This window comes from Panonychus citri, unplaced genomic scaffold (assembly GCF_014898815.1).
Source record: "Panonychus citri isolate SS breed McGregor unplaced genomic scaffold, ASM1489881v1 Contig00092, whole genome shotgun sequence".
Lineage (NCBI taxonomy): Eukaryota > Metazoa > Arthropoda > Arachnida > Trombidiformes > Tetranychidae > Panonychus > Panonychus citri.
In genome coordinates, this window is record NW_026515497.1 from 1,286,250 (window position 1) to 1,311,808 (window position 25,559).

The window sequence follows — 25,559 nt, forward strand, 5'->3', positions numbered from 1 at the left end:
TTAACTGAATCTAAAAGATAAATAAAAATAATAAAAATAATAAATGAAAACAATTAGCAAAAAAAAAATGTAAACAAATGAGAAACAATAACAACAACAAACGCCGAAACCAGTTGATCAAATCTTAATATCTCACCTTTAACAACTGACAATTAAGATTAAACAATTAACCAGGAATGACAATCATTGAGAGAATTGAACTAAACCATAATTAACAACAATTAGTTGAAATTAATCAACGAGAACAAAACAAAATCAAGTGAAACTAAAAGCGAAAAGCAAAAAATGATTCATTTGAATCTCCAACAAGTTGAATTTAAGGTTAACCTTCAACCAAAGTGAACCAAAACTGACAAAGACACTAAATTAATGATTAACCCGAAATAGAAAAACTAATTAAAACAATTAAATGAAGAAAAACAATTAAACAAACAAAGAAAATGATGCAATCGATTCATAAGGATTTCTCTATAAAGAACACGTGGTTTCTATCAGCTTGTAGATTCTCAATTTTTTGGTTTGTTTTTTTTTCTTCTCTTTTTTTGTTCAACTCTAATTGTCTTCGCAGTTTAATTAGTGTATTTTTTTCGGTGATTTTTAGATAATTAATTATCATGTTTCATTCTATTACTCGGGTAACACCCTCACTAACCAGTGCTATTAGAATTTCTCGTCAAAATCAATCGTTTTGGAGCAGATTATTGTCTACACCATTAACAAGGCGTTTGGTTACTGATGCTGATGGTAAAAGAGAAACGGTGAGAACACCAACTTTAGAGGAAATTAATCAAGACAATTTAAATCAAACATCGTCTTTCTCATCAAATTCATCATCAACTGATTCACCATCATCTCCATCATCATTATCTCCGGAAGAATTTGTCAAAATAGAAAATGATTTGAGAAAAGAGATTGAAGGTTTAACAGAAAAGGTTAAAGAGATCGATGATAAATATAAACGAGCTCTTGCCGAAGCTGAAAATACAAGGTAAGGTCATTTTAGAATTTAGAAATTAATTCTTCTCCTCTACTCATTAAGAATCTATATTCTAATTATCATGTTTTTCTTTTATCTTAATCACAGGATAAGAATGAGACGACAAGTGGATGAGGCCAAAATCTTCGGGATTCAAGGTTTTTGTAAAGATCTTCTGGAAGTTGCCGATGTCCTTCAAGCAGCAATTAAAAGTGTTCCAAGTGATAAATTAAAAGACGAACATTTAAAATCACTATTTAAAGGAGTTGAGATGACGGAGAATCAATTACAATCAGTTTTCCGTCGACATGGTTTAAATCAAATTAATCCAATTGGTGTTAAATTTGATCCCAATGAACATCATGCAATGTTTGAAGCCGATGATTTATCCAAGGAACCAGGAACCGTCGCCATTGTTACTCAGATAGGATATAAACTTCATGATAGGACAATTAGACCTGCGATGGTTGGTGTAGTTAAAGCAAGATCGAGTTAATTAACGAGTTAATTGTTGTAATCATCATGCGAGAGAAACCAAATGAGGAAACAAAAACGAAGAGGATAAAGTCAATTTGAAATTGTTTTACTCTTAATTAATTATATTCAATTCCATGTGAGTCATTACCAATGTTCAGCTCAACAATTAACAATCAATGGTGAAAATTGGTTAATAATCTAAACAACTTGAAGGAGAAAACTAAAAGTCAACAATTAACACTTACAAAATTATTAGTTTAAAAAAAAGATTATATAAAATGCTGGATAATTGAATTTAGATATTTAATTATCGTTTGAAATCAAAACAAAAGGTTTACAACGTTTTGTTGATTGAATTTAGAGGATAAACTTGATAATTAATGGTACATAAATTTGTTTCAATTGATTAGAAACGTTGGACTTTATATATATAATTTTTTTTATCTCTGTTAATCATAATTGTTTTTCATTCAAGTTCAGTAACAACATCATTTTCATTGATCAAATTGATCGGTTGTAAATTGGATGTTATGTTGTAATAATAATAATAGTAATAATAATTTAGAATTGGTGAATGAAAAAGAGAGAGAGAGAGAGGAAAAAAAGGTGAGAGTGGAAAAAGATTTAACTTGGAGAGAGAGAGAGAGAGAGTGAATAATATCAACTCAAGGGAGATGTCGCTCGATTTTTGAGTGCGAAAGACCAATTAACTTTGTCCATTCGAAAACAACCGAAAAGGTCACTAGATGATTAGGATATTCGATTCCATTCAAATATATAATTCGATCTGTTTTTGTAGAAAAGGCATTGTGATGACATCCAAAGGTAGAACCTTGTTAGGTGGTGAGTGAATTTGTCTCTTGAATTTGTTTTTCGCTCGATTTTTTCTTTATAAAATGTACAAGGTGTGATTTTCGCTCATTAAGATTCTCTCAATTGTTATACCGGTTAACTGGAAAAATGGTAAAAAAACTGTTTGACTTGGCTTTCGATTTGTTTTCCATTTGTTTCTTTTTCTCTTTTGCAAATTCTCTTTGTTTCCGTTTTAGTCTCTTGCAGGTCTTTCATGTCTTCTCTCTCGAGAGCGAGATTTGTGACGATTTTTTGGTGATCGTGATCTTGAGCGACTTCGACGACGATAACGTTCCCTTGATCTTATCATTCAGAAAGAGAGAAAAAGGAAAGAAGGTTAATTATTAGTAAATATTTTTCTCTGTTTACGATCAATTAGATTTGTAGATGTATTTACCTTGATCTACTTCTACTTGGTTTAACTTGTGGCTCTCTTTCTCTGTCTCTTTCACGATCTCGGTCTCTTTCTGCTCTTTCGGTCTTTCGGTTCTTTCAGTTCGTTCAGGCCTTTCGGTTCTTTCTCCACGGTCTCTATCACCTCCTCGTTCTCGATCTCTTTCTAACTCATTATTTCTACTTCTGTGGTTATTGGCTCGGTCTCCAGATCGTTCATGGTTACGATTAGCATTTCGATCATTGTATCTGTTGCCTCTTTCATTTCCTGAATATAAAGAAAACAAAGAGAAGAACAATAGAATTAGACAAAAAAAAACAACTAGAATTTGATGAGAATGGAAATTTCCCAGTAATAAAATACCTCGATGTGAATGTCGATTCCTCCTTTCATTTGATATTTCCTCATTTCTATCAGGTAGCAGACCTTTGGCTCTTTTTTCTGCAACAATGATCTGTGAATAGATAAGTGAAAACAAAGAAAATTAATCGATTGAAATCACAAAGAATATTCAAGAAAATGACACACACCTTTAATTCCTCTAATCTTTCTCTAATTGTGATGAAACCAAGATGCAATTTACCTCCAAAATGATCAGCTAATCGTCTATCATTGTCATGAATTCCAAGGTAGGCTGAGCAAACCTCACAAACTCGTAATTTCTGCTGTTGATAACTTGATGCAGGCATCGAATTACGATATTCAACCTCAGCGGATTGTTTTTCTTTCTTTAATTTTTCCACCTCTTCCATATATTCAAGAGACTTTTCAACATTACCCTCTTCCCCTAAAGCTTCAGCAGCAGCCAACTTTTTACCAATAGCTTCAGCTAATTCATGAACCTTGTTCAATTTAGACGTAACCTCAGCACTAAGCTCCTCTTGGGTCTCTGCAAGCCTTTTCTTTGCTAATTCTGTCTTCCTATCAGCATCAGCACCAAAGGTTTGCAAATGATCCAAAGCGTCAACCTCATAACCAAAATCTTTATTGAGAGAAGCTTTCTCATAATCAGCTCTCAAGGCGAGATCATGTACTTTCGGACATTCACCCAAATCCATACGAGTTGAGGCCAAAATATCATGTGGACAACAGGATAAAAGGAAACTTTTACACACCCTTGGATCACTAAAATGATATCTATTCCGTTTACCTTCAGCACCTTCACGAGCAGTTCCCATTAGCTGATCTAACATGGCTCTCATTTGTTCAGTCGCTGACATGACTTCAACTAGAATTTAATAATTCTCAATATCAATGGAAAAACACTAAACCAGACAATCAACTCGATACCAGATTAATCCTTAACCTGTTAATAAAAGTATTAGATAAAAATTTACTATAAATTTAAGACAATTAGTTAATTGATAAAGAAAAAAACAAATCAAAACAATTAGATTTACACACAAAAACCAGAAAAAATTTCTCAGAGGGACCGTTGATATATAAAAAGCTCCATTCCGGTAAAATCAACTTCCATTTACTTTTAATCATTTAATCATCGTAATTAAATTTAATTGTTGATCGATTTTTCTTTTAACCGACAAATAATCAAGAATAGATGTATAGTAATAGATAATAATTCATCGCCGGTAGTGATTAATTTCCCGTAGAAAATGAAACTTGATTGAAATATCAATAAAATGGAAACAATTTTTTGTTGTTGATTGATTTAATTATCAAATCTAATTACTTACCAATGGATGATTAGTAAATAAGGTTAATTAATAAGGTTGAATTCGTGGAATTGATTTTTTGCATGGAAGTGAATTTGATTAGTTGGAGGATTACGAGAATTAAGAGTAAAAAATTAAATAGACAAAATGAGTTGGTCAAAAACTTTCGGTTGATTGTCGAGTTGAAATGCGAAAATACTAATTGTTGTCAACTAATTGGTTGATTATGTTTAAAACTTACTATGATTTTTTTATCCTTTTATGTGCAATTTCATGTTCGATACAATTAATAACGATAACAACTGAGTTCTTAAAATATCCAGTCCTCGAAACAATTGAAATCTCATTCCCATCGACAATTGAGATTCCCGATTTAACAATTTGTACCCAATTTTTGTACGCAATTAACTGGACCTATTTTCTTAATCATCATATTAACTTAATTACCAACTACACAAATTGTAAATTACAAGGAACTACCGATGAACAATTAAACCAAACCAAATCGTTTTTCAATGAAATGGGTCAATGGGAATTTCAACCATTCGTTGAGAAACATTTTACTTATCAACAATTTTACAAATCAGTGATCAAATCAAATGAATTAATTGATGAGATCAAATTCTGGACCAACAATCAAACAATTAATATAATAGAATCAAATCCATTGAAAGAAATTGATTGTTCCCATGAAACTTTCATCAAAGATCCTCATGTTTGCTATCATGTTGGTTGTCGCAATAAAACCGCTCCAACCGAAGCCGCTTTCCTAACGAAAAGTGACCTTAATTATGGACCAATGATCGGTAGCATCATGCAGGTCACTCTCAATCGAAGCTACTTTGACCATTGGGAACATGCATTCGTTTACATTCATTCACCATTATCACTTCCCTATGGAGATGAAGTTTCATCAATCATGATTAACTCACGAAACGAAGGGTCAATATTTTACCTTTCATATAAAAGGTTAATTGTTAACCTTTTACCTTTACCCTATCAAACCGATTGTCTTGATTATCATAAACAATTTAAAGTCTCCAGGGCAAATCTATATGAACAGTGTGTAAATAATAAGACGAAAAGTGAATATAAATTCATTAATTATCAGACAATCATTCGAGAACCTGAAAAGTTTAATTACAAGTTTTCCAATCGATTACGATTCAATTACTCTGATCAATTGGATCAAATTTACTCTCAATGTAAATTGTTGGTTAACAAATCTCAATGTAATCAACGATATTTTATCCCTTATTCAATGGGCTACGAGCAATTATTTGATCAACAATCAGCTAATTTTTTAATTGTTGCCCCAGTCGATCCTGAAATTAATAAAACTTGTGTCGCTAAAATTAATTTGGTTAATTATTTTGTCTCAATTGGTTCAATATTGGGAACTTGGTTTGGATTTAGTGTCGTTAAAAATTTAGGTCATTTTCTGGACAATTTGATCATCACAATTAAAAGTAAACAACAAGTTAATCAATTGAGAAGTAAAAAGTTTAATCAACGATTTAAACGTAAATGGATTGATACAATTTCCAACCGTCAATTAACTTGATTCACCTTTAAATCAACAATTAAGTCTACCTGTTGGTTGATTATCATTAAGACCACTTTGAGATTAAGACAATTAGCCCGAAGGGAAAATTAAAAGAAAAAAAATTAACTCTTTTAATCCTAATCATCTTAATTATCTTAACCATCATATGAGCAATTAGTTAATTAACGTCTTATCAATACAACACAATATAATTCACTGATTGTGATTAACTTATCATTATTATTTATAACTTTTCATTCAGCATGAAACAATTTAGTTACCAAGCAATTAATTGTAACAACAATTTATAATATTGAAAACTACCAAACTAATTGTAATTGAAAACAATCAAAATGATCAAATTAATTGGAGTAAATTTTTTCCGTTAATCAATTGAAGAGGAACAAGAATAAACTAAATCAATCAGCTTTAATTAACCCGATCATTGTATTGTGAAACTTTGATTACAATTAAATCATAACCTAAATTGTAAACTTCCTTTTTCCTAATTCCTAATTGTTTCACTAATTAACCTAGAGACTAGTTAATTGATTACCACTGATTTGTAAAACTTACTCAACAATTTGAACTAATTACCTTGTTGATCACTAATCATAATTAAATATAAAATATATATTTTTAAACACAAACAATTAACTCAAACATAATCACAATAAACAATCAACAGCCCAACCTCCAATACTAGTAAGTAAATCAATTATGTTTATTTTGTAACAATTAAAATCAAACAATAAACAACACACACACACAAAGATTAAGATTAGATTGGGATTATCCCAACACGATGATAATAAATTATTAATTGCAATTAATATTTATAAACAATTAACTTCAAGTTTACCGTCTGAAAGTTTTTCTCATAACATCATGATTAACATTGTCACTCTTAATCAACTTGAATTACAATTATCACAATTAATCAAGAGAGAGAAATTAAACTCAAACCGATTAAATGAATTTTCATCAATCAATTGGTAGACAAACTGGATTAGCTAAATTGTGACAACCTAAACATTGATATTGATGGTAAATGTTAACATGCAGTGAGAAAAGTTAATTTCAACAGTAAACAATTAACCATAACAATTAACCCAAACAATTTACCAAAGTTCAAATGATTAAGTAAACAGAAAACCCATCCTTCTAGTTTTCCTGCTCTTTCCTTAATCACAATCACCTTAATCATTGAAATTAATCACTTAATTATCTTGGATTACATCTTACCCTCCACCCACTTAAGTAAACAAACAAACATTGGAAAACAATTAAAAACAAAATCTAAGCCTCTCTTTTGATTAATCAAATTGATACAACTAATCAATCAACATAATATTAATCATAATATTATATACAATAGGTATAAATATAAATCGTTAATCAATTATTTGTTGATTATTGTTGATTAAACAGAAAAAGTTAATTGATAACAATTTATATTCATTTGGATTACTCAAGATACTTTTTTTTTCTTGATCAACATTGATCAACATTAGATCACAACCAATATTGATTATTAGATTAATCATAACACTTTAATCAATTCGATGATAAGAAAACCGTTGATTGTATCACAATTGCAACTAGTTAATTGTTTTCCATTGATTAATATAACCTAAACATTATTGATAATTAAATAATTTTCCAAAGAAAAGAAAAAGAAAAAGTTTTTCCTTCTTGTCACTTGGTTAACTTTCAATCACTTACAATCATCATCATCATCACTCCCACCGGTGGCTTTTAATTTCCTATAACTGAATTAAATTATCTTCCACTCCACCTTCATGGGCAAGTCTCATTGGGGATAATTTGTATCATGCTAATCCAATGGATTATCTTGATCTTTCCTCTTATCCCAACCTTAAACTCCACCTCTTACCACTCAATGTGTTCACCTTTACCACCCGCCCTCAGGTCCTCCTCATCCTCTTATCCTCCTCCTAACTAGTTTACCACACTAACCACCAATGGACAAAAATATCCTGCGCAATCAATAAAACCAGATCAACAATAACAACAATTAACTGTGATCCACAATTCAATTTAGACGACAATTAGTTGATCTCTCAAAGAGGAATCAACAAACTTTATTCATCTTTGTTTCTTCATCACCAACCTCAACCTCGACCATCACCACTACCAAAGCCAACAATCATCTTCACCTTCAAAGACTCTTAATTGTTTAATTGTGATTGTGATTCTTTCCTAGTTAACTAACCATGAATTCAAATCTTTCCAATCCATTGGAAACACTGACCAAAGATGAGACAATCCGACTTCGTGAACAACATATTGGGTAAGATACTGATCGATATTTAAATCACCTTTTCGACTGAATAATTAACTTCTAGTGATTGAAAATTATGATGAAATAATGGCCAGTTTTTTGTGATATTTTTCTGAAAATTTTCCTTTCTTTTTCCCTTCCTGTGTGTCCACTTTTCTTGACCATCTCTAGAAAATCCTGTACATTGTTTTTCAAAGATGACCCTTTGAAAATTGTCAAAGGTGATGGTCAATACATGTACGATGAATCTGGTAATAAATACCTTGATTGTATCAACAATGTCGCTCATGTTGGTCATTCCAATCCCCATGTAACTCGAGCCGCTGCTCGACAAATGTCACTGATTTACACAAATTCCCGTTATCTTCACGATGCTATGGTCGTTTACGCCAAACGATTGACCCAATATTTTCCCGAACAATTATCAATTTGCTACTTCGTTAATTCTGGGTAAGTTTCTCACAACAATTAACTTTTGATCAAATAAACTAATTTTCTCTCTCTCTCGCTCTCTAAAGTTCTGAGGCCAACGATCTTGCCCTCCGTTTGGCTCGTGCCCACACTCAACATAAAGATGTCATCACTCATGATGCGTTAGTATTGATATATTTATCTTACCAATTGATTTCCAATCGATTTTAAATCAATCACAATTAACTAAATACTTTTTCTTTACAATATCAATAGTGCTTATCATGGACACTTGACCAATATTGTTGAAATAAGTCCATACAAATTTACCAAGATAAAGGGACATAAGAAAAAAAATTGGGTCCATGTTGTAAGTAGATTAATTTGTTGATGATTCGACTGATTATCTTGATTGTATTTTCTTGAAAAATTAATGATGAACAATTTAACATTTGATATTGTATTATTTTCAGGCTCCTTTACCTTGCAATTATCGAGGTAAATACAATAAAGATAAACATTTCGATGATGAGAAAATTGGTAAATTATATGCAAGAGAAGTGGCCAGTTTGATTGAGACTGCAGAGGAAAAAGGTCGTCATATCGCCGCTTTCATTTCCGAATCAATGATCAGTTGTGGTGGTCAAGTTATCCCACCCAAAGGGTATTTGAAAGAGGTTTACAGGTAAGAAGAAGAAGAGAAAAAAAAATCTTGACCAATCAATTAAAATTTAATCTCTTATTTCAATTCTTACTCTTGATGGTAAACAGATTAGTTCGTGCTGCTGGTGGTGTTTGTATCGCTGACGAGGTTCAAGTTGGCTTTGGTCGGATCGGCAGTTCAATGTGGGCCTTTCAACATCCTTCCAATGATGTTATTCCCGACATTGTGACCCTTGGAAAGCCAATTGGTAATGGTCATCCAGTTTCTTGTGTGGTCACCACTCCCGAAATAGCGGCAAGCTTTGAAGGCCTCGGGGCAGAATACTTCAATACAGTAAGTATTAAACCTCTGACTCTCTCTCTCTCTCTCTCTCATCATGTGTCCACCACTCGTTGACCATTTATGTTGACTCATTATTTTTATCTTCTCTTCCTTCAACAGTTTGGTGGAAATCCATGTTCAATGGCCATTGCGAATGCCGTTCTTGATGTTATCGAAAGAGATAACCTGATGGGTCAAGCGTCCATTGTTGGATCCTTTCTAATTGAGAACCTTAATGACCTTGCCAATTCTTATCCGGTTATTGGCGATGTTCGTGGTTGTGGCCTTTTCATTGGTGTTGAATTGGTTCGAGATCGAACATCAAAACGACCAGCAAGCCATCTAGCCGAATGGGTTGTTCGTCGTTTCCGTGATTCAGGAATAATTATGAGCACCGAAGGAAAATATTCAAATGTCCTTAAATTCAAACCTCCAATGACCTTTAACCTTGACGATGCTCGTAATTGGATCAATGTTTTCACCTCCATCATGAAACAAATTGAATCTGAAGACAAACTTTTCATCTCATCATCGTCCAGTAGCTTGACCAGTATTTCAAGTGTCGATTCATTATTACCAAGTGGTGAGGAGTTTTAATCAATCACAACAATTAACTCATTAAAATCATCAATTCATTGGTTGATTATCAAATTAATCCCACAATTAATCAACTTACATCATAACCATTACAACCGATTAGGATTCAATCATCATCATCATTAACTTTCATTGACGTTTATCATCATTTGTTAATTGTTTACAATTAATCTAACAATCAACATAACAACAAAAAACAATAATTAATTAATCAATAATCAACGATCTGTTGTAAAGATCAAAACTAATTGCTCTTATTTGTGCCAAAAATAATCAACTGATTATTATCAATTTATTTATCCACCATTGGGAAAATTGTATTCCCACAATCAATTTAATTTTTATCCTTCCTGATTACAATTAAAAAGACTAAATAATCAACCCCAAATTTAAATTGTAACTCATTCAATGTTCACTAATTGTTGACAAATTTTAGTTTTGACATTACATTGAGTTGTCCCTAGTTAAATTAGTTAATTGTTGATGGTAACAATCAAGTTTTACTTATCGGTTGATGAAAAAACAAATATGATTAACATCATAATCAACTTGATGAGTATAAGGAAAAATTAATTATCACAATTTACGTAATCGTTATTGAATTAAGAGTAATTAAACTAATCACTTGTGATCGTTTACATAACAAATTTATAGTAAATGATTAGTCAACAATTTAGTTGATGGTCATTGTTAATTGTCACTTGAAAAAGTTTCAGAATCAATTGAATATTAATTCAATTGGATTCCAATTATCAAGGTTAATATATTTGATTAACTTCAAGACAATTAACAGTTTAAGGTCAAAATGATTACAACAATTAACATGATTTGGTTATTATTATTATTATTATATTGGTTAATTGTTTTACCAATTGCAATGTATAATTGATTAGTTATTATGTTGAAATATATCACATACAATCAAAGTAATTAACTAATTGCTTACAAAATCCTAACGGTAAAAACACCTCGTGAGTTTTTAATCATTGATTATAATGATCAAGAAAACAGTTAATCAGTGATTAACTTTATTATTAAGTAATTAATTGTTTATGAAAAATGTTTAATCTGATTTAAGATTAACTTTAATTACTTGTTTACCTTTTAATTGTACAATTAAATCCCTTTAAATGGTTTCGTGTAAGTTTTTAATTGTATTAGCAACATTCAATTATCCTCTACATTGAATATTGATCATGATTAAGTTGCAATTTAATACAATTGATCAATTTAATTGTAGTTTCATTTTTTCCTCTTAATTTTTGAACAATTAAATATCTTAATTGGGTTGATTAACAAATCGCCCAAATGTTTAACAATACAAAAGCCAAACCATGTTCCCAATATTGAGCCAATGTAAACAAAATAATCAACCGATGACAATTTAGCAATTGATGATTTAAATATATCAGGATCAGTTGGAGCAATTACCAAGATTTGACTTAAATTGTTACCTGACCATCTAGTAGACTGACCATCAAAATAAGGTAAATAATAAGGTTTGAAACAATCACGTTGTTTAATTAGCTTTGAACAATTATCGACAATTGAATCAATCTCATTTGAATAATTGTAATGAAATAGAGCTGAAAATTTGTAATTAACTTGATCAGGATTACGGACAATTGAATTAGCGAGAATAAAATTATCCAATTTAACTGTTTGATTGTTGATGCACATTTCTAATAGATGGTCAGCTGATTCGATCCCCTGGTCAATATCCTGATAAACTTTACAATTAGTCTCATATGGTGGAGGTAAAAGCTTAATTAATATCCGTTTGTAATAAACTCGATAAATGCTTGACCGATTGGTTGGATTGACCAGAGTAGAGGCGATTCCATTTCCATGAGGTAATGTGCCCGGAGGGTGAATATAAACAAACCCATGGTCCCAATGGTCAAAATAGACTCTTCGTAAATTGACCTGATAAATTGTTCCATAGATTGTCCAAATCTTAATGTGATCTTATCTCGATAAACTGATTGATTGGAATTGATTTTATCCCGACAACCGACATGATAACAAACAAGAGGATCTTTGATAAAAGTTTCAGAGTAACAATTAAAGTAATCGTTTAATTGTAGACCATTGAATGATGAACTTGGTGATTTCCAGAATAATACATTTTTAATTAATTGTTCAGCTTTGATAATTAACTTGTAAAATTGATCGACGGTAAAATTTTTCTCAACGAAATTTTTAAATTGCCAATATCCTAATTTGCTGTGGAAACAGTATCGTAATTGATTGGATTGGTCATCTATTGATCCGGTTAGAGTACAATTAAGGTTAATTGTTTGGTTACGATGATTGTTGAGAAAGTAGGTCCAGTTAATTGTTTCAATAAATTGGGTACAAATTGTAAAATCAGGAATTGATATTTTCTTAGGAAATGAGATGTCAATTGATTCAGTTACTGGAAACTTTAAATAATCACGAGTGATAATAATTAATTGTAATGAACAACAAATTAAACAAATTACTATGAACAATTTATCAACTAATTTTTTGATTAAATTAAACATTTTCATTGTTCACTAAATGGTAAATACAATATTGTGAAGGATAATTAAACTTGATTGAAACTTTATGGTCAAAATATTGATCAGAATCAGTGGTTAATTTTAATTATCATCATGAAAGTTAATTGATTTTATTATTAGTTAGAAGTTTTCATTTTCTCACAATTAATCAGAGCTCTAACAAATTAATTGTTGTGTTGAAAATTTTGATTGATTATAATCAACAAATATGTTGATAATCATCATCAGGATTGGAAACAATTAACAATCAATATATTGATTGTTAACTAAGTAGCATGTATTCAATTAGTTGATTTTGAACAATTAACTTTTGGGTGTTTGAATTTAATCAAGATGTTGAAAAAGTAACTTAAATGTTTTAATATACAGAAACCAAACCAAGTGGTCAAGACTGACCCAATGTAAACAAAATAATCAACTGGTGATAATTTTGGTCTTGAAATTTTAATTAAATCCGGTTGATTTGGTGCAGTAATTAAGATATAACTTAAATTGAGATGATTGTTCATATAATGGTGACCATCAACGTAGGGAATGTAATAGTTTGTATCACATTCTGGTTGAGTGATTAACTTTGAACACTCATTGATGATAGAGTTTAATTTACTTGAGTAATTAAATTCATCAGTAGATTTAATAAACTTGTAATTAACTTTATCAGGATTACGGACAATTGAATGAGGGAGGATAAAATTGTTCAATTTAATTGTTTGATTGTTGATACACGTTTCAAATAGATGGTCAGCCGATTCGATTCCTTGGTCATCATCTTGATAAACTTTACAATTAGTTTCATATGGAGGCGGAAGGAATTGAATTGCGATTCGTTTGTAGGTAATTTGGTAATAAGTTGGTCTATTTTGAGGACTAATCGATGCCGAAGCGGCTCCAGTCCCGTAGATCATTTTATTTGATGGATGGATAAAGATGGACACATGATCTAAATGGTCAAAATGAGTTCGATTCAAACCAATCTCAAAGATCATGTTCATCTTTGGTCCGTCTGTAAGGTCACTTTGCTTCAGATAAACGGCCTCATTTGGATGGTGTTTATTATGACACCGAACATTAAAACAAACACTTGGATCTTTGAAAAAAGTTTCTCGATAACAATTAATATGCTGATTTGATTGTAAACCATTAAATGATGAGTTTGATATCCAGAAAATCATCTCAGTAATTAATTGTTCGGAATCAATTGTCATCTTGTAAAGTTGATCGATGGTCAAATGTTCAGCAATGAAACTTTCAAATGGAATTGTTGAGAAAGTTTTGATAAAACATGATCGTAATTGATCCGCTTGATTACTCTCTGATCCAGTTAGTTTACAATTTAAATTGTCCAATGTGATGTTATGATTTTTAAAATAGGTCCAGTTAATTGTGTGAAAAAAGTTGGTACAAATTGTAAGTCCGGGAACCGCAATTTCTGGTGGAAATGATAATTTAATGTTACTTTGCACTGGAAATTTGGAGTATTTATAAGTGATTAAAATACATTGTGATAAACAACCAATTAAACAAAACAATTTGAACAATTTATGAACAATCAATTTAAATCTCATCTTAATTTTCATTTACGTTCATTCAATTTACCAGAAACCAGAGGTGAAAAAATTGGTTTTAACAAATTTTCTCTCAAATAGCATGAGCAATTTTCAATTATTATAACTTCCAATCGATAGTTGAATATTTCGAACAATTTATTAATCAACAATTAACGATTTTATTGGGATAATCAATGAAATAAAAAAAAATTTCTCATGTTCAAATTTCCCGCTATTTTTTTCTTCTCACGCTGGTTAACATTTAGTTAACTTATTTTCCAAAAGGTGTCAGTGTCTTATGTTTACTTTTTTAATAAAAAGTTTTAATTTTAAAATTAATTTCTGTTCAATTTTAATCACGTCAAGTGTTAATCTTTTATTTAATATCTTTTCTTAAACCAACCATTGCCTTCAAAATTGGTCTGGTAATTGATCTCAACTCTTGCAACGTAAGTAACAATGTGACGATTAAATTGTTTACTGAATCTTTTTGTTGATTGTAATTTGATGACATTAATTTTTTGGAAATTTTTTCCATCTCTTTTAGGTTTGAGCTTTTTTCCACAATTAAACCAACCGATGGTGATTAAATTGGCGGAAAGTTTTCGCAAATGGGTAACAATACTGAATCCAAACCAAGTACCAACAATTGAACCAACATAAACAAAGTAATCGATTGATGAAAATTTCGGAATCGTTTTCTTCCTGATGTCAGGTTCAATTGGAGCAAAAATCATGGCATAACTTGAATTAGAATTTGACCCTTGACCGAAATGACCATCAACATAGGTTACATAATACCGTTTCTTACATTCAGGTTGAACAATAAGACTAAAGCAATTGTCTAAAATTTCAATTGCTTTTTTAGGATAATTGGCCAATCCTTTTTTAATGGCAAACTTGTGATTTACTTGACCAGGATTACGGATAATTGAATGAGGGAGGATAAAATTATCCAATTTAATTGTTTGATTGTTGACACACATTTCAAATAGATGGTAAGCCGATTCGATTCCTTGGTCAATATCCCGATAAACTTTACAATTAGTCTCATACGGTGGAGGTAAAAGGTGAATCTTAATCCGTTTGTACATAATTCGGTACATAATTGGACGATTAAAGGGATTAATTAAAGCTGGTGCTTTTTGTGGACCATAAGGTAATTCACCTTGTCGGTGTGTGTAAAGAAATATATTCCCAATTCGGTTAAAATTAACTGGATTGAAAGTGACCCGATAAAGTGAACCAAAATCTGGACCATAATTTAAAGACGATCGATTTAAATTAACCGGTTGATTTTGATCCCTTTTATTGTGACAATTAATTGAATAGCAAACATTTGAATCTTTGAAAAAAGTTTCTCGATAACAATTAATATGCTGATTTGATTGTAAACCATTAAATGATGAGTTTGATTTCCAGAATATCATCTCAGTAATTAATTGTTCGGAATCAATTGTCGTCTTGTAAAATTTATCAATGGTAAAATGTTCAGCAATGAAACTTTCAAATCCTGATTGTCTGAATCTATTGATGAAACATAATCGCAGTTGATTAGATTGATTTATTTGCGATCCAGTTAATTTACAACCAATTTCATTTGTTAAATTGTGATGATTTTTGATAAAATAGGTCCAGTTGATTGCGTAAATGAATTGTACACACATTGTAAGACCAGGGACATCAAATTGATCGGGAAATAGTATATTAATTGTTTCCGTTACCGAGAATCTACTAAATTCACGAGTGATCGCAATTAACAGTAATGAGCAAACAATTGTGCAAATTAATAGAAACAATTTGTATGATAAATACTTAATTGTTTTCAACATTTTCACATTTATTGAATGAAAACTTGATTAGAAAATATTACAAATCTTTATAATTGTCAACCACTATTCTTATATTATAAAGAGTTAAACTTATCAGAATATATTGATTTTTTGATAAGTTAATTATTGTGATGATCAATCAAAATGATTGTCTACTTGTCAATCTAATTTGATTACAAAATTTCGATTAAGTTCCAGAATTTAAATGAAACAAATTCACAACAAACATTAAAGTAAATCAGTTGTTTTATTTTTTCTTACAGATTAACAATTGACAACTTAACGATGATTCTGAAGTAATTAGTGGCGAAATTGATCTTGGACCGATAAACGATTGGATCGATGACGACAATTACAGGAATTAAGACCATTGATTGTTGGATTATTGACTAATCGCCGTAAATGTCCAGAAATGTAAAATCCAAACCAAAGACTTAATGTCGACCCAATGTAGACAAAGTAATCAACTGATGACCATTTAGGAAATGAAATTTTCCTGATATTAGGTTCGATTGGAGCGATGACCAGAACATAACTAACCCGAATAGCTGGACCAAACTTTTCCACTCCTTTCATGGCGGGAATATAATAGTTTTTTATACATTCTGGTTGAGTGATTAATTTGTTACAATCAACGAAAATTTGTTGCAATTCAGTTGAGTAATTATGTTTACCTTTATTTTCAAATTTGTACTTTACTTCACCAGGATTACGGATAATTGAATGAGGGAGGATAAAATTATCCAATTTAATTGTTTGATTGTTGATACACATTTCTAATAGGTGTGCAGCCGATTCGATTCCTTGGTCAATATCCCGATAAACTTTACAATTAGTCTCGTATGGTGGAGGTAAATATCTCAATTGAATCCGTTTAAATGTCAAGTAATAAGCCTCTGAACTTTTCGATAAGTTTATCAACTGTGATCTGGAGGTTAACCCGTAAGGTAAAAATGCCGCCGGGTGAAGGAAAAGGAATCCATCTTTCCATTGTGAAACAATACTCTGATTGAATCCAACATGGTACAGGGTATTCGCTACCGGGCTATAAATTTCATTTTTATCAACGACTATTGGACTGTTCGAGTTGAATTTATCACGACAACCAATATGATAGCAAACAAGAGGATCTTTGATAAAAGTTTCACTATAACAATTGGCTCTTCGTTGATTGTTTTTAGCTAAAGCATCATAATAACCAACACTTGAGAAGATTATTACAGAAGTGAATAGTTGATCATCACTAATTATATTCTTGTGAAATTGATTAATCGTAAATTGTTGACTGATGAAATTTCGGAATTGAACACTTGTCAATTTGCTATGGAAACACGATCGCAATTTATTGATCCGATCGTCTAGCGATCCAGTTAATGTACAATTAAGGTTGATTGTTAGGTTTAGATGATTGTTGTGAAAATAAGTCCAGTTAATTGCTTGAATAAATTCTGTACAAATTGTGAAATCAGGAAGCTCGATTCGCTTTTGGAATGAAAAATCAACTTTACTTGTTACACGGAATCGTAAGTACTCAGAACTTACCAACAGAATTTGTAATAAACACCCGATAGCACAAAATAATATGATAATTGTGGTGATTAACAATCTGAATCTCATGTTATTCACTGTCCAAAGTAAATCATTAAAATTTACACCATCTAATTACAGTTATGAACTTTGCCGGCAATTGATTGAAAAAAATTGTGATCAATCATTGAATGTAACGAAATCAATAATCAAATTAAATGATTGGTGTTGATTGGCAAAATTAGTGTATATTGATCAATACCGATAATTAGAAAGTAATCAAAAAAGTTTCGTTGATTAAAGTTGCCAATCAAAAATGAGCTTTGATTGTGTGAAATTGAAAAGATTTGAGTTTTTATTTTTATTCAACGATCAAAATAATTACAATCACAATGGTTAATTTAAATTAAACTTTCTTGTTACTTTATAAACAATTAATTTCTTTGGACGGTAACCTCGAACTGGGAAATGATTAATAAATTGTCGCTCTCTGATCAACTGATTTCTCCACTGATTCGGCTCATTGCTAACCTTCAATCTATTAGTTTGATTATCTTTTGTATTATCAATCCACAAATTGTGCTGTTGGTAATTACTTTTATCAATGAAACATGAATAGAGATATTGTCGAGCACAATTAACTTTATTCTGGTAAATTGGAATCAAATTGCTGAAAAAACGAGTGAAATGTTTATAAATAGAGAATCCAAACCAAGTGCTCATAACTGAACCAACATAAACGAAATAATCAACTGAGGACAATTTGGGAATTGATGATTTAGTTAAATCCGGTTCGAAAGGGGCAAGAACTAGAGCAAAACTTTGATTCGATCGAGGGTCAATCTTTTGAAGACCATTGAGTATTGGTACATAAAAACTCTGTTGACATTCAGATTTAACTCGAAATTTAAAGCAATAATTGTAAATCGAGCTTAATTGTTGAGAGTAATTGAATCTCCGTCGATTACTAAATCCATAGTAAAGTTTATCCGGTTGACTGATAATCGTTTGATAGAGGATAAAGTTACTTAGTTTAATTGTTTGATTGTTGATACACATTTCAAATAGATGGTCAGCCGATTCAATCCCTTGGTCAATATCTCGATAAACTTTACAATTAGTCTCATATGGTGCCGATAAAAGTTGGACTGATGATCGTTTATAAGAAAAGTAGAAAATCGTTGGTACACCTAACGGATTGATCAAGATCGAAGAGGCCTCAGGCCCGTAGATCCTTTCTTTGGTTGAATGGATAAAGATAAATGCATGATCCCAATGGTCAAAAAGATCTCGATTTAATCCTAGGCTGTAAATACCGCCGATCGATGGGCAATAGTTGAGGTCACTTTTAGAAAGATAGACGGACTCATTGGGATTGATCTTATTCCGACATCTTATATGATAGCAAACATGAGGATCTTTGAGAAAAGTTTCACGATAACAATTAACACGATCGTTTAATTGTAGTCCATCATAGGTTCCATTTTCTGACCAGAATACTTGTGAAGTAATTAATTGCTCTGATTTAATTACCATTTTGTAAAATTGATTGATTGTAAAATGTTTCTCAACGAACGATTGGAAATAATAATCTCCTATTTGATCAAAGAAACAAGATCGCAATTGATTTGATTGATCAAGTTTGGATCCTTTTAAGGTACAATTAAGGTAACCAACTAAATTACTATGATGATTAAGAAAGTAGGTCCAGTTAATTGCGTTGATAAATTGTGTACAAATTGTAAAAGCGGGAATCTCAACTCTCACCGGGAATGAGATGTCAATTGATTCAATTACTGGAAACTTTAAATAATCACGAGTGATAACAATTAACTGTAATGAACAACCAATCAAACAAATCACTGGGAACAATTTATTTACCAATGGTAATAATTTTTTGTACATATTTAGCATTTAAATGATTTAACTAAACTTATCACTATTGTTATGTTATGTATCGGCGATTATGTTAATTGCTTGAGAAAATTTAACGCAATTAAAATCCAATATCAATGATTTAACTAACAGGTAACAATCAATTGACTAGAAAAATCAAAGTTTCTTGTAATAATCAACAATCAACGATATACAGTTGATAATCAATAATAAATTGTCATCAATGTGTGAAAATCAATTAATCACTAAGGTGATTGAAAGTTTGTTGATTAACTCAAAATGAAATGGTGTTAGTTAAATTGTTGAACCTTGATTTAGTAAAAAAGAAACTAAATAATCTTGACAATTAATCAATTACAAGGTTAAAAATAAACCAGTTATGTTGATTAGGGTTTAATTATGGTCACAATTAAGTATTTAAACTAAAAGTTTTCAAGTAAATTTGTTCAATTTAAATTCAGTTTCACTTCTGAATCTTTGATCAACAATCAACAACGACAACAACAATTTACCAATATGGTTTCAGCTAAAGGTTTTCTCTTGGTCCTTTTAATTTGTTCAACTTTAATTACAATTAGTTACCAACAATCAACTAAATGTAAATGTAATTCGGTTGGTTCAGCTTCCAACGATTGTGATCCAGTTACATTACAATGTCCATGTAAACGAGGAATCACCGGACGGGATTGTGATCAGTGCGCTTTTGGCCGGTCTAATTATCCATCTTGTACCCGTAACAATTAACTGATCAGTTAATGATTAGTATGGTAAATTGATTAACATTGTATTCCAACACTTTCCAAGTGCAACTGTAACGTTTACCTTAACAATAATATCGATCACAATAAATTGATTTGCTTTAAATTCAAATTTAAATTTGATTTGGAAATATTTTTAATAACAATTATATTTGATTGTGATTTTACAATTTGTGTAAATCATACAGTATGTAGTTAAGAATCTAGATATAAACATGTAATTGTTGATGGATTAAATTATCATACATGAAAATAAAAGATTTCCAATCCTCTTAAACAACACAATTAACTCGATGAGATTTGAGTTGATTAACATTGTCGGAGGATTTACAAATTTTCAATTGCTACTAGTTTTGATTATTTACATTAATCGGGTTTAAAATTTGTGTATAATACATTTTACATAAATAAATTAGTTGGAAAAGGAGTTTAAAAAATATATACAGCCATCGACTTTGAGTTTGCAACCACTTTTAATTTACTCGCGACAATTATGACGATAATGATAATCAATGAGAGATCAAGTTAACCCAAAGATATGATAATAATCAATGTCTTCTCATTCAACTGGTGTTATCGTTTCAAATGGTCATCCGATTAGATTTAGATTTGACTAATTATCAAGTAAATTAAAAGTGATTGCAAACTTAAAGTCGATGGCTGTATATCATAAAATAGTCGTGGATGTTTGGTGAGACAATTTAAATTGTTCGTGATTATTGATTTGGTTTCAATCGACGTTTACATTTTAATCCTTTACCAAACCAACCTGGTTGACAGGATTCAGTTGTTGAGGTTGATTGTTGATTAGATGAAGATTCTTGATTAGCCAGATTGGTTAATCTTAAGCGATTATGTGTTGATGATTCTTTTAATTTCAATGGAATTGAAATTGATAGTAAAGGATCTTCGTGTTGTTTATATTCTGGTATCTTGATTGTTAATAAATCACAAACAATTTTCATGACATCATCACATTTACCATTTATTTTAAGAGTTGATTGTGAATCTTTTGGTGTCCATTGAAGGTTAACTATAACCAGTTTAAGTTTGTTATTGGTTGATGAAGATGAAGATGAAGATGATGATTTCTTAGGCCATAGACAAGGATATCGCCGAAGGACAGCTAAACTGGTTCCTAGACAAAGTATCATGTCGGTTGATTCAACAATTTTACTGGCCGGTAACCAATTATATGGATAATCAAAATGTGACTTTTCACCAAAATGAACAATTGTATCAACAAGAAAACCTTTTTCAACTGGACAATTGTGACAAAATCGACCAGTTCGATGTCTATGGAAAGAGGTTTTCTCTGTAACATCAAAATCTCTCCAATACAATTTTTTACAATTGTTACAAATTTCGAGAAACATGTTACCATGGACTTCAGATAATGATTTACTTGGAAATCCACTTCGTAAATGTAAACCATCACAATTTTGAGATACTACATGTTTAACTAATCCATGTTGGTGTAACTCTGTTAAAGCTAAATGAGTAAATGTTGGCTCTGTAGTGAGAGAAAAGAAGAGAAAACAGAAATAATTAGAATTAGAAAATTGACTTTTCAATCGGAAAATAATCGAATGTATAATTATCCAAACTAACTAGCACAAGCTAAATCTGCAAGAGGAACATTAACCAGAACTTTGTTTCGATTAAGTTGACTCCAAACACCATTTGGACCTCGATAATCGGGTATGTTTGCTGAAGTACTAATTCCAGCGCCAGTGTAAACAATTAGCCTTTTACTTTCACGTATATTATCAGCTAATTGTTGACATTTTTCTCTCAATTCTTCGGGTGTATCCTCCTTCTCAACGTTTCGCTCTTTAAGTAAAACATTTCGCTTTAACCGTAATTCTGCCAAAGGAATAAGATGAGAATTTTCAGTTAAATATTTATCATCTTCTTCATTCCGATCTTCCAGTTGCTTCTTAAGTATCTTGGCAAGTTGTTTCAATCTAAAAGTAACAAAACCAATAAAAGAGAGACAAAAATTTAAATTAGAAACAAACCTTTAATCACTAATCAATCTGTTAATTGATCAAAACAAAGAAGAAGAAAAAAATTTCCAAACCTAAGAGCTTTTTCCTTATTAGAAACAATACCAAGAGTATCACAATTACTTTTCAAACGAGCACTTCTAAAGTGAGAATTAACTCTCGAAGCCATAGGAGATGGAAGAAGAAAAAAAAATTAATTCTTAATTAAATTACATAATTAAAACAACGAGAATTTTTTTTCATCAAAACGTAAACAATTTCATTCATTAAAAAATGTAAACAAAAAAAGAACGACAACCAGAACCATCTACGAGAGAATAAGTCAACTATCCGAAAGTAAAGAGAAACTCAAAAAAAGATTGGCGGTTAGTTTAAAAAAGCGAACTTAAAGAAAAAGAAAAAGTTTCAAATCGAAACCAATAGATGGAAGTTAATTACTGATAAGTTGAAGGAAAAAAGTTCTAACTATTAGGAAAAGAGAAAGAGCAGAAAGAAAACAAGGTGGAGTCTAATTGATATATTTTCTGTTGGAAAAAGAGAGAAAGAAAGAGAGAAAGAGAGAGGAGAGAGAGAGAGAGAAAGAGACGGAAAAGTTGACCCGCTGGAGAAGCGTAAAGGAAAAGTCGAACGGGAGAAAGGGAGGGAAGGTTCAATTTGTGCGCATCCCAAAGCCAGCCCACAATTCGAGGGATGGAGATGGAAAAAGGGAGTAACTTTAGGAAAAGAAGATGAGATGAGGGAATGATGATGATTGTCGATGGAATGAGAAAACAGTAGTAGTAAGAACTCAACTCAGTTCCAAGTTCTAGTTTGAAAGGAAAAAAAAAAAGTTTTGTTATATATATTGAAGAACAAAAAGAAAGAAAGAGAAAAAAAGAGAGAGAGGAAGATCGAAAGAAAGAAAAGAAAGAAAGACAAAAAAAACCCCGTGAAAAAAGTGTTATTGTTATTGTTTTTTTCCCCTGGAACGAAAAACAAAACAAGTAAGTAATGGACATGGAGCATCCATATGATCCGATGCCCACTCTCACCTATGGTCCATCGGTGAATTATGGAAATTCAGTCCATAATTACCAAGCGGGTCATGCTATGGGAGCCGATATACATAAACGGGATAAGGATGCAATTTATGGGTAAGTGTGTTTTCAATCAATCGACAGAAAAGCCAACAAGAAAATCTCATCTCATCACAATGTGACAACATCGAAAATGCCGAAGAAAAGTTCGAATAATAAGAAGAGACGAAAATTCGAAAAATTCGAAGAAAAAAAAAATTCTAATCTATAATATAAATTGTCAATTGGATTAATTTTTTGTCAATTGTTTTCCCTTTTTCTTATTCTTACTATTATCATATTATTAACTTTTCCTCCTCACCAAATGTTATCAATCGTTTATTATTGTGAATTAATCAACATCTTAATCGTGATTAAATGAACGGCCATCAAATATCAACAATCAATGTTTATCCAAAAACTTATTACAATCAACATAATCATCGATATCGTTACCGTGAAAATCGTGATCAACATAATCATCATTCTCATCATTGGAAATTCGTGTTTTCGTTTCAATTTATGTTCAAATTTTCTCGAAAAAAAAATAAATAAAACAAAATGGATACTAAACAAATTCTCTATTCAAATTTTCTCGAATTATATTATTCATATATACACATCTATGGAATTTTATCGACTTTTCGGTGTTTCTGTTCAATATTTTTCGCCTTTGAACATTTCGATTGGTTCGATTACCAATTTTTAGACATCCATTGTTCCCACTTCTCGCACTCATCTTTGAAAAATGTGAATTAGCAACTTGTACACCTCGAGATTCTGGACTGTCCAGTGGAGGTGATGTGTGTTCATCCGAATCATTCAATGAGGATATTCAGGTATTCGCTAAGCAAATACGCTCAGAGAGATCCTATTATGTACCCAATCCTGAGCTGGACAGTCTAATGGTCCAAGCGATTCAAGTGTTACGATTTCATTTGTTGGAATTAGAGAAAGTTCATGAATTGTGTGATAACTTTTGCCAACGTTATATCAGCTGTTTAAAGGGTAAAATGCCCATTGACCTTGTTATTGATGAAAGGGATACAAAACCTGATTTAGGGGATAACAATAATAACTCATCTTCCAATGGATCTGGAGGACCGGCAGGAGCTGGTTGTGGTGACCCAGGCGGTGGAGGTGGTGGCGGCGGAGGCCGTGGTGCAACATCAAACGGAGGTAGAGGAGGTTCAACTGACCCTGGTCATCATTCAGATTCAGCATCAACACCTGATCAGGTAAAGAAAGTAAATTCAATCAATTCATTAAAACCATTACCAATTCTCATATCAATTAATCACTTTCACTTTTTTTTCACTAAATTTTCAACTCTTAACATAAAATATTATGTTGAGATTATTACAATAATAATAATAGACAATTTAGTCAATCTCTCAATTTTAATTGTTCAACACTTAATCAATTTCTTATAATTTTTTCTTCTCTTCTTTAAAAAAAACTCTCATCACCTGATCAATTGATTGGTCGGAAAAGTTTGCAAAAAAAGTTTCGAATGATAATTTTTTCTTTCTCAATCAAATTCTCATTACGATAAAATAATTTTCTATGCTGATTTCATATTGATCAATTTCTTTACATTGATTTACCTTAATTATCAGTTTTAATGTCTCATTGTAACCTGGAGGTCACGTGATATTGATAATCAGGATCAACATGACGATGAACATGATGATGAGCACGACGCAGGGAAACTTGAAATAATCCAAATAGCATGCTCAATGTTGGATAAATTGTATTTCTCTCTCTCTCTCTCTTATCATCATTATCATCATCATTTTCCTTATATATTTTTTTCCTCTGTGATGTGAATGTTATAGGACATTTATAGGGTTGGAAACATATTAACAGGAGATGATGATGATCATCATAATGATGATAATGATGACGATAGAGAAGATTTCTCTCTCTTTCATGTCTTTTTCTCTGCGTCTCTGTATCTCTCTCCTACTATTGAACAGTTCATTTCCGGAAATTTCATCCTGACTCTGTATTCCTCAATACAGGTTTCATGTTGATTATCATGATCATTTTTATCCTTGTTACGATAATCCAATCCTTTATCAATGATAATTTGAATAATAGACGAAAGTTAATTGTCGTTGATTCAGTTGATCAAGGAATAGGTGAAAACCTTGGCACTTTTTTATTTGAA

General features: G+C 31.1%; 6 protein-coding genes across 8 annotated transcripts in view; 3 read left to right on the top strand and 3 right to left on the bottom strand.

The window, feature by feature from the left end:
• The first annotated feature begins 484 nt into the window (after nucleotides 1-484).
• LOC128387544 (grpE protein homolog 1, mitochondrial-like) lies at nucleotides 485-2,044 on the top strand. Its single transcript, XM_053346750.1, has 2 exons — nucleotides 485-988; nucleotides 1,085-2,044. Exons 1-2 carry the CDS (start codon nucleotides 615-617, stop codon nucleotides 1,470-1,472), a joined length of 762 nt encoding a protein of 253 aa, XP_053202725.1. The 5' UTR covers nucleotides 485-614; the 3' UTR covers nucleotides 1,473-2,044.
• Nucleotides 1,740-4,062, bottom strand: LOC128387541 (putative RNA-binding protein Luc7-like 1). Its single transcript, XM_053346747.1, has 4 exons — nucleotides 3,230-4,062; nucleotides 3,063-3,153; nucleotides 2,703-2,966; nucleotides 1,740-2,607 (listed from the first exon to the last, which is right to left on the bottom strand). The coding sequence occupies exons 1-4, from the start codon at nucleotides 3,917-3,919 to the stop codon at nucleotides 2,402-2,404; spliced, it is 1,251 nt and encodes a 416-aa protein (XP_053202722.1). The 5' UTR covers nucleotides 3,920-4,062; the 3' UTR covers nucleotides 1,740-2,401.
• A 3,883-nt stretch (nucleotides 4,063-7,945) lies between these two features.
• LOC128387539 (5-phosphohydroxy-L-lysine phospho-lyase-like) lies at nucleotides 7,946-10,604 on the top strand. The gene is made up of 7 exons (XM_053346742.1): nucleotides 7,946-8,232; nucleotides 8,395-8,673; nucleotides 8,742-8,816; nucleotides 8,911-9,004; nucleotides 9,108-9,319; nucleotides 9,406-9,631; nucleotides 9,740-10,604. Exons 1-7 carry the CDS (start codon nucleotides 8,156-8,158, stop codon nucleotides 10,214-10,216), a joined length of 1,440 nt encoding a protein of 479 aa, XP_053202717.1. The 5' UTR covers nucleotides 7,946-8,155; the 3' UTR covers nucleotides 10,217-10,604.
• A 7,222-nt stretch (nucleotides 10,605-17,826) lies between these two features.
• Nucleotides 17,827-19,925, bottom strand: LOC128387538 (uncharacterized). The gene has a single exon (XM_053346741.1). It carries the CDS (start codon nucleotides 19,580-19,582, stop codon nucleotides 18,065-18,067), a length of 1,518 nt encoding a protein of 505 aa, XP_053202716.1. The 5' UTR covers nucleotides 19,583-19,925; the 3' UTR covers nucleotides 17,827-18,064.
• Nucleotides 19,926-20,440: 515 nt separating this feature from the next.
• LOC128387542 (NAD-dependent protein deacetylase sirtuin-7-like) lies at nucleotides 20,441-22,610 on the bottom strand. The gene is made up of 3 exons (XM_053346748.1): nucleotides 22,406-22,610; nucleotides 21,934-22,289; nucleotides 20,441-21,835 (listed from the first exon to the last, which is right to left on the bottom strand). The coding sequence occupies exons 1-3, from the start codon at nucleotides 22,498-22,500 to the stop codon at nucleotides 21,039-21,041; spliced, it is 1,248 nt and encodes a 415-aa protein (XP_053202723.1). The 5' UTR covers nucleotides 22,501-22,610; the 3' UTR covers nucleotides 20,441-21,038.
• Nucleotides 22,611-23,054: 444 nt separating this feature from the next.
• LOC128387540 (homeobox protein Meis3-like) overlaps nucleotides 23,055-25,559 on the top strand; it is a 67,806-nt gene continuing 65,301 nt past the window's right edge. The window contains exons 1-2 of one of the 3 annotated variants that reach the window (XM_053346746.1): nucleotides 23,055-23,464; nucleotides 24,096-24,633. In XM_053346746.1, the coding sequence (XP_053202721.1) occupies nucleotides 23,322-23,464; nucleotides 24,096-24,633 (681 nt within the window). In that variant the 5' untranslated portion in view covers nucleotides 23,055-23,321. The remainder of the gene's footprint in view (nucleotides 23,465-24,095; nucleotides 24,634-25,559) is intronic. The other 2 variants (XM_053346744.1, XM_053346745.1) reach the window with 2 other exon arrangements.

Coding starts and splice junctions, on each gene's coding strand:
- LOC128387544 (XM_053346750.1), top strand. CDS start 615: ATGTTTCATTCTATTACTCGGGTAACACCCTCACTAACCAGTGCTATT. Junction 989..1,084: donor GCCGAAGCTGAAAATACAAG/GTAAGGTCATTT, acceptor TCTTAATCACAG/GATAAGAATGAGACGACAAG.
- LOC128387541 (XM_053346747.1), bottom strand. CDS start 3,919: ATGTCAGCGACTGAACAAATGAGAGCCATGTTAGATCAGCTAATGGGA. Junction 2,967..3,062: donor GAATCGACATTCACATCGAG/GTATTTTATTAC, acceptor CTTTATATTCAG/GAAATGAAAGAGGCAACAGA. Junction 2,608..2,702: donor CCAAGTAGAAGTAGATCAAG/GTAAATACATCT, acceptor CTGAATGATAAG/ATCAAGGGAACGTTATCGTC.
- LOC128387539 (XM_053346742.1), top strand. CDS start 8,156: ATGAATTCAAATCTTTCCAATCCATTGGAAACACTGACCAAAGATGAG. Junction 8,817..8,910: donor GATGTCATCACTCATGATGC/GTTAGTATTGAT, acceptor CAATATCAATAG/TGCTTATCATGGACACTTGA. Junction 9,005..9,107: donor AAAAAAATTGGGTCCATGTT/GTAAGTAGATTA, acceptor TATTATTTTCAG/GCTCCTTTACCTTGCAATTA.
- LOC128387538 (XM_053346741.1), bottom strand. CDS start 19,582: ATGCTAAATATGTACAAAAAATTATTACCATTGGTAAATAAATTGTTC.
- LOC128387542 (XM_053346748.1), bottom strand. CDS start 22,500: ATGGCTTCGAGAGTTAATTCTCACTTTAGAAGTGCTCGTTTGAAAAGT. Junction 22,290..22,405: donor AATAAGGAAAAAGCTCTTAG/GTTTGGAAATTT, acceptor TGTTACTTTTAG/ATTGAAACAACTTGCCAAGA. Junction 21,836..21,933: donor TGCAGATTTAGCTTGTGCTA/GTTAGTTTGGAT, acceptor CTCTCACTACAG/AGCCAACATTTACTCATTTA.